Raw genomic sequence first — 8,342 nt, forward strand, 5'->3', positions numbered from 1 at the left:
TGTACTTGCATATAATAAATAAATAAATCTTAAAAAAAAAGAAGGCAGGGGACAGACTGCAGCACATGCTTGCAAAACCAGCACTGGAAAGGCAGAGACGACAACCAAGTCCTGCAGCTCACTCACCAGGCAGCCTAACCTGAAACGGGCGAGCTCTGTCCTTTCTGTCCATGTGCATATGTGCCATGTGCATATGTGCCTGCACACCATGTGTGGGGAGTCTACAAAGACACAAAGGGATGCTCCTCCTCCTGATGTCTGCCAGGAAAGCACCACTAATGATCCTAGAAAGACAGACTCAACCCCAGGCAGCTTGTGTCCCCACTGTTGTCTCGGGAGTGCTGGCACATGCCACAAAAGCACCCAGCACACTGCGTCTGCACTAGATGGAGGCAACTGTGCACGGGCAGATGGAGAAATCCCTTCTAAGTAGGAAGGAGAACAGAGAGCCTGCACATGTAAAGGCCACATGCCAGTGCTGCAAAGTGACGAGTGCTGTCACCCTCTCCTGGGAGAAGGCATCTGATTTTTACCCCATGGTGTGACAAGGAGCCTGAAACACCCATGAATTTCCAGAGACTAAAGGTAATTCCTCTGATGGGTCTGACTCTTGGGACAAGGGCCTGCACAGGGTTCTGAGGACGAGCCCATGTCTCCTAAGATATACATACCGGAGATTCTCCCAAGGCTTAAACACCCAGGCACATTTTCCTCTTCTCACCCATTTTAAAGTAAAGGATGATCTCTAACAAGACGCCACCTCATTAAGAGCATTAAGGAGAAGCCATTTCGAGAGAAGAGAATGGCAAAGGCCGTTCTTACCATGCATGCTGTGCTCCAAATGTCTGCAGGTGTGCTGTAGCCTGCCCCTATCAAAACCTCTATGGACCTGTACTGACGCGTCTGGATATCCTCTGTGAAATGTTTATGCTGGAAAGGAACAGATGTGATAAATATTTAAAAAACCAAAGCATCTTCTCACACAAAATCACAATTAAAATGTAAAATGAGAACACTACTTACCACCCAACAAGCATTTCCCAGGTCAGCAATTTTTACTCTAATTTTATCTGCATTCCGTGGATCCAGAGGGTTCACCAACAGGTCAGCTGCCCGGGTTTTTGCTGCCATGAGCAAACGACGAGAGAGTTAGCACTGGGGTCCTGAGGTTTGCGTGTGTGAGCACACTGCTTGCCAGGTAGAATGATTGGACAGAACAGAATTCTGCACCTGGGACCATTCCTCCCGGAGGGTATCAAGCTCACTGGAAGCCACAGGAAGACCAGCACAGGTGACCAGTCACTTGGTTGGTTTTTTTTTTTTTTTTTTTTTTTTTTTGGTTTTTCAAGGCAGGGTTTCTCTGTGTAGCCCTGGCTGTCCTGGAACTCACTCTGTAGACCAGGCTGGCCTCGAACTCAGAAATCCACCTGCCTCTGCCTCCCGAGTGCTGGGATTAAAGGCATGCGCCACCCCGCCCAGCTATGACCAATCACTTCTAAGCAGTTTGACCGATGCCATCTGAGCAGCAGCTGGAGGCCTGACAACAACCCTCTCCCAGCTCCCTCAGCTAAGCAAGCACTCAGACAGCAAGTGTCAACTCAACGATAGGCAGAGGCTAAAACCTCTATGACTTAGTTTTGAACAAGGGAGATGTCAAGCTAGCATTCTCTCGAGTTGACGTGAGCCATAAAGGCAGGCTTTAGGGTAATTCATTAGCTCAGGTAGCTCACCTGTAGATGACCCTGAGGGAGTCTCTACAGCAGGTCCAGGTCTGGGGTTTCCAGCTTTAGGAAAGTTCTCAGGTAAGCCATAACTACACTGTAACTACACTCATCTTCAAAATCCTACACACTTATAGTTTTGGTCATATTGAAATGGAATTTACAGATTAAACAGAAAATCCAGCTCAATGTACTACATTAATGCCCTTGTTGGGGATCTTTTTGTTCATGCCAAGTTGTTGCCTGTGGGCACCAAGCCTCATTCAGGGTATACTGGAACTAAGGAACCATATAGTGTTGGTAGATCCCACACAAAAAGTAAGGTCAGCTCTGCTAACAGCAGTACAGACTACAGGGGGGCTAACAGGGCCTGAACCATCTAGGGAACCCTGAAGTCCCTAGTCTGGTCAGTTCATGTCTGACCTCAGCTTATGGATCAACTTGGGCCAGACAGGTGCAGAAGTGAAACAGCCTGTGCCTGTGCAGTGATTTCCTTTCTCAACGTGTGCTGCCATCCGGGATCATGGTGAGGAGGGTTGTGACTACAGAAACACTCAAGCCTGCTGCACAGTCATTCTTAGTGTGCTGGAGACCAGGCTGACTCCTTAGGTTAAGTCACCCCCATGGTGACCTGTCATAGCAACGAATGACCTACTGCCAGTCTTTCCCTTCCAGAATGAAAAGCCAGTAACTTTCCTCTGCTAGAGCATGAATAAAAGTCACGGGGTTTATTTTAGGAAGCATTGGAACACCCTAAACCACAGGCACAAACAGCCTCTCTATTCAGATGAGGGGCAGAACTAGAATAGTTAAGGACAACACCTCACCCATTCCTTGGACAAACACTTCCCAAGCTCCTTCAATATGCTACTTTGGTGACATATGTCAAGAAAAAGACACACTCAAATTAAGAAACTCATGTCATGCCCTTGCTGGCAATACAGGCAATAAGAGCTAGGTGTGGACATGCACACCTTTAATCCCAGAACTAGGGAGGCAGAGGCAGGCAGAGCTCTAAATTCTAAACCATCTAGAAACACACAGAGAAACCCTATCTTGAAAAACTAAAAAGGAGGGAGGGAGGGAGGGAGGGAGGGAGGGAACACAAGCAATTCTCTAGGCACACAAGCAATTCATGTAACATGTCAGAAAACTAGATACACCTCAAAGAAAAAGAGAACTAAGAAGAGAGATGACTATGAGCGAATGTTGAAAATCTGCTTTTTCTTTTCACATGGAATGGAGGGAGGGGCACCACACTTGCATGGATGTCACACAAATCTGTGTGTTCTGGGGACTGAATCAGATCATCAAGTTGGGAGGCAAGTCACTACCTACTGAGCCATCTTGCCAGCCTGAGAAAAACGCCTGGGAAGGTGGCACTAGAAGGAAGCACGAGGAGAAGTTCCAGGCAGGAGCTAGGTGCTACATAGAACGGCATCTACAGTCAAGAATACAACCTGTAACACTTGAAAGAGCCCACCAGCCTGCGTGGTACAGGGCATCTCGTGCTGTCAGGATGCAGGCTGGAGAGCTCAGCATCAATGGAAGGATGCTCAGAGTCTCATGCTATATGGGAGACAGAAGCTAGTTCCATCATTTGGGAAGGATGATAGGTATGTATTTGAAAGGATACATATGTAAGGATCAAGACCTAAAACACAGGTCCATACCATGGCTGCCTAACCAGACTGAGAAGACTGAAAAGTGAGGGCTCCACATGGGCCAGGCAGGCACACTAACACCATTCTGCTCTGGAACATCTTCTGTCATGAGACAAAAACCTGCTAGCTACTCTAGCAGCCAATGACATAAGACAAATCCCAGCTCATCCTTCACGGGCCACCAAACAACTTCATAGTCTACATCTTGTCACCTGGCATCTAAGTTCTTCAAACAACATAATTCACCCCTGGCTACTGTTTCCTATAATAGCAAAGACAACACAAACTCACACCAAAGCTTGCTTCCCAGAGGGGTGGTACACTGCTCTCTCATACCCTGGGTCAGGGAAAATAAAAGACAGTTTTCAAACTAAAGAGGAAATCTGAGTAAGGACTGAGTTGAGTAACAAAATCATCCTCAGCTCATTCCTCTGATGATAAATGCTTAAATATTTATTTAAATATTTACTTAAAAATAACTTAAAATTAAGTATCCTATTATGCAGTTCCTATATAAAACATATACCATGTTAAAATGTTAATACTAAATATAAGTGGAGGATATATAGGTATTTATTGAGCTAGACTTTCAAAATATCTATTTTAAAACACGGAGGTTTCTAGCCAGGCGTGGTGGCGCATGCCTTTAATCCCAGCACTCGGGAGGCAGAGGCAGGCGGATTTCTGAGTTCGGGGCCAGCCTGGTCTACAAAGTGAGTTCCAGGATAGTCAGGGCTATACAGAGAAACCCTGTCTCGAAAAACAAAAAAACAAACAAACAAACAAAAACACAGAGGTTTCCTAATAATTCATTTATGTACCTCAGTTGACTGTTCTGTTGCCCATAAGCACATGTACCACTGTAGAGAGGACTGCTGGGCCCCAAGCAGAGCTGTGAAGAATTAGGAACAGGGAATTTATCTAGTGTGATTCAAAACTCTAGCAGCAAGCTGGAAGAGTGATTTGGAAGAAGTCAGGAAGGCAGCTAGGAAGAATATAGAAACACAAGCTTCTGAAGCAGTAGAGCCAAGCAAGGCCTGTGCCTCAGGCCGAGCAAAGGGGCTGTTCTGAGAAAGGCCTGTGCCTCAGGCCGAGCAAAGGGGCTGTTCTGAGAAAGGCCTGTGCCTCAGGCCGAGCAAAGGGGCTGTTCTGAGAAAGGCCTGTGCCTCAGGCCGAGCAAAGGGGCTGTTCTGAGAAAGGCCTGTGCCTCAGGCCGAGCAAAGGGGCTGTTCTGAGAAAGGCCTGGCAAGGGTACCCAGGTTGCTTTCTAGTGCTGTAATAAAACCCCCGACCTAACCAACTTGGAAGAGGAAAGCGGTTATTTTGGCTAATACTTCCACATCGTATACCACAACTGAAGGACATCAGGGTAGGGACTCAAGCAGGAACCCAGAGGCAAAAACTGAAGCAAAGACCACAGAGGGATGTTTCTTACTGAATTCTTCCCTACAGTTTACCTAACTTCCTTTCTTATAGAGCCCAGAACCACCTGCCCAGGGGTGGTACCACCACAGTGAGGTGAGCCATCTTACATCAGTCATTAAGAGCATGTCTACAGCCATGCTTACAGGCCTACTTGATGGAAGCAATTCCTCAACTTAGGTTCCCACTTGCCAGGCTTGTCAAGCTGACAAAAACTACAACCCAGGGCCTATGATAGGAAAGAACAAGATGACAATCAACTCACAAACAGCAGTGTTGAAGCTAAGACCCAGAGAGGCCCTGCACACTGCTACCTCACCCACAGCAGCACGTACCACAGCTCACTCCACTTTCTGCTCAGGATTCACTTGCTGCTGGGACTCAGTAGTTAGATTGCACAGGGACTGAACCAGCAATGTCAGAAAAGCCAATGGAAATCATGGGCAGGTGCAGATGAGTCACAGGAAGAGTTCAGCATGCCAAGAATAAGGTAAGAACAGAAACCAGGGCAATGCACACGGAAGATGTGTAACTTCCCAAAGGGACAGCAGAGCAAGCACGAACAGCAAAAGAAAGCCCAGGGCTCTTGGGGGAGTCAGTAGGGCCCAAGTATGAGTTGTTGTCCACTTACTTCTGCCAAGATAAAGAAGGCAAGGCAGCTACATGGCATCCTGTCGATCAACAGATAAGTTTACTTCTCACAGTGCCCAAGCATTCTTTACATGAAAATGATGAGTTCTACAATCTCTCTGCACTAGAATTTTAGATTGCCTAAGTTAGAGAGCACTTCCTCACTCACTCATTACAATTAGAAATTAATTCATTCCCTCTCTCCTCCTTCTCCCTCTCCCTCCCCCCCCCCTCTTAATAAGGATTTCTTTCTGGGGACTGGAGCGATGGCTCAGTGTTGAGAGCATCTGCTGTTCTTCTAGAGGACCTGGGTTCAATTCCCTGGACCCACATAGCGGCTCCAACTGTCAGTAACTCCAGTTCCAGGGCATCTGAAACCCTCACACAGACACACATGCAGGCAAAACACCAAGGCACATAAATTTTTTAAAAAAGAATTTCTTTCTTTTCAGGCTTTACCCTCCATCTACCTACCGTGGCTCCCCAGAATGAATGAACAATGATGTGGGAGGTGGAATAAATCAAAGGACCGAGACCCATGAGTTCTTAGCAACACGATGCTGGGCTGTCCACTGAGCCCAGGCCTCAGACACCGCCACCATGTCACAACAGTAACAAGTAGAGCTGTTAGTAGATGTTGAACAGCCAAGGTACATGTACTGAAACTTTCTCACACATAGTTTAGTACATAGCATTTGCTTCAATGGCAATACGACTAGATGTGACCATTACTTCCCTTTAGTAGAAAAAGGAAATGAGGCACAAGGAGGTTAAGACACTGAAGTCCCATGGTTATTAAGTTTAAGTTGGAATTCAGTTTTCTGTATTTAAAGCTACTGTCCTAAATTATCACATGAAAAATAATGAAAAGCTATGGTAAATTTCTAAATTGCTCTGTATGTGAAAATCAGTTGCAGCAGAAACAATAAATGCAGAGAAGATACAAGTCCCGGCCACCTTTGCCCAGAAAGGAGACTCTGTTTTCTTCTGGGCAGACCAAGGGTGAGGCATAGGCCACCACTGCCATGTGAGCAGCTCCAAGGCTGAGACAGCTCACCACAGCCAGGAGAATCGGGTGCTGACAGGCAGCAAGTAAAGAAGCTAGACAGTCTCCTGGCTAGTCATCAGGCTGGCCCTGGCTAGTCATCAGGCTCGCTCAATTATTTGCCATGTGCTACGTGGGCATAGGAAATTTACTGAACTTTTTCATTAAGAGCCAGAATAAAAATCAACTGCGATATTCAATTTGCCTTAAGTTACTCTGCAATTAGCCATAGGGCACTTACATCAAAAATATGGGTTTGAAGAGAGTGCCTCAGGTAGACAAGAATGTAAAAGCCAATCTATAATCTATTATTAGGCTTTATCAAAAGCAGGGTTATACAGCTAGGCAATGGGCAAACATACCTTTAAACCCAGGACTTGGGAAGTCGAGGCAGGCAGATCTGAGTTTGAGGCCAGCATGGTCTATAAAGTGAGTTCCAGGACAGTCAGGGCTACACGGAGAAATCCTGTCTCGAAAAACAAACAAAAAACAAAACACAACAAAAAGAAAGCAGGATCGTATAAACAAGGTCAACTATCAAATAAAACACAAGTTGTCTCTTGGTATAGCTGGAAGCAGACAGGTGTTTCCTCAAACAGAAGGAAAACCCACAACTACCACTACCAGCCAGAAGAGGGCTGTGTCCAGAAAGCTGTGAGTGTGGTAATGGTGGATGGCATTTTAACTATCTGATGTCATTCAATAAATATACAATAAATAAAGCAAGCCCAGGGATAGGATTTCAGAGAGTAAGAGCAAGCCTAGAGGATAAGATATAGTCTAAAGCATTGTATTTGCTTTTGAAGATGCAAGCATTAAAATGTAAGGGTTGCTCTGGCCCTCTCACTCCCTTCCCAGTGTCTGCCACAGGTGTGACCCTATGCAGAGCAAGCAGACAAAGATGCAAAAGGGCACTTACTTTTTGGCAAATCTCCAGTACTAGAGGCTGAAACTGTCCTGCTTCTGTCATGGGAGGGACTGCTTTCCTCCTGCTCGGTAAGTGGTGAGCCCTCTGAAATCACAGAGCCACAGGCCACAGGTTCTAAGGGCCCAGAAAACAACGGTGCGGGAAACTCTGAACTCTTATGTTGTCCATTTGGCAATTCACCATTGAATTGTTCATAGGAGCTGCTATACGTGTAATCGCTCTCTGCATTTGGCTCGTCCAGGTTATACTCCTCAGGATTTGCACAGTCATCTTCATCATCCTCGTCATCCTCCAGCTGCGGCTCCAGTGAAAATGGGCCATTTTCAATATGGCCATTGGCCTTCGGGGACTCCATCCAGGTAGGGTCTATGTTTGCAAGTTCCTGTTCAACATCATCTTCATCCTTCTCCGCGTTTTCCTTCTCTGCATCTTCTTTCTCTTCCTGGTCTTCAACTTCACCTTAAAGAAGATGAGATTAAGATCAGGAGTCATGGCTCTCCTTGCACAGTAGTCCTAGTTAGGCCTCACACCAAGAGATCTGGGTTTTTTGTTTTTATATACTTTTCTAGTTGTTTTTTTCGAGACAGGGTTTCTCTGTGTAGCCCTGTCTGTCCTCCAGGACTCAATCTGTAGACCAGGCTGACCTCAAACTCAGAGATCTGCCTGCCTCTGCCTCCTGAGTGCTGGGATCAAAGGCCTGCACATGTACCACTACACCTGGCTATGAGCCACTTCTAACGTAACTTAGAATATGTCTTTTGTTTGCCAAGGCAAGGTAGCTTTCTAAATCTTGTTTCTGTGTATTTAATAACGAGCCCTTTCATCAAGAACAAGTTAGCTTTCAGGGGGCGGGGGCGGGATTACAAGTAAAACAGGACTTTCACTTCAATTCCTTTTTTTTGGTTTTTGGTTTTTCGAGACAGGGTTTCTCT

The 8,342-nt window shown here is 46.0% G+C and overlaps 1 protein-coding gene across 8 annotated transcripts in view; it reads right to left on the reverse strand.

Moving 5' to 3' along the window:
• Nucleotides 1-8,342, reverse strand: part of Srpk2 (SRSF protein kinase 2) — a 166,554-nt gene that overhangs the window by 14,759 nt on the left and 143,453 nt on the right. For all 8 annotated transcript variants that reach the window (XM_029534036.1, XM_021188323.2, XM_021188308.2 and 5 more), the window contains 3 exons: nucleotides 7,402-7,869; nucleotides 1,024-1,124; nucleotides 823-930 (listed from right to left, as the gene is read on the reverse strand). In XM_029534036.1, the coding sequence (XP_029389896.1) occupies nucleotides 823-930; nucleotides 1,024-1,124; nucleotides 7,402-7,869 (677 nt within the window). The remainder of the gene's footprint in view (nucleotides 1-822; nucleotides 931-1,023; nucleotides 1,125-7,401; nucleotides 7,870-8,342) is intronic.

The sequence above is a fragment of the Mus pahari genome, chromosome 2 (genome assembly GCF_900095145.1).
Source record: "Mus pahari chromosome 2, PAHARI_EIJ_v1.1, whole genome shotgun sequence".
Taxonomy (NCBI): domain Eukaryota; kingdom Metazoa; phylum Chordata; class Mammalia; order Rodentia; family Muridae; genus Mus; species Mus pahari.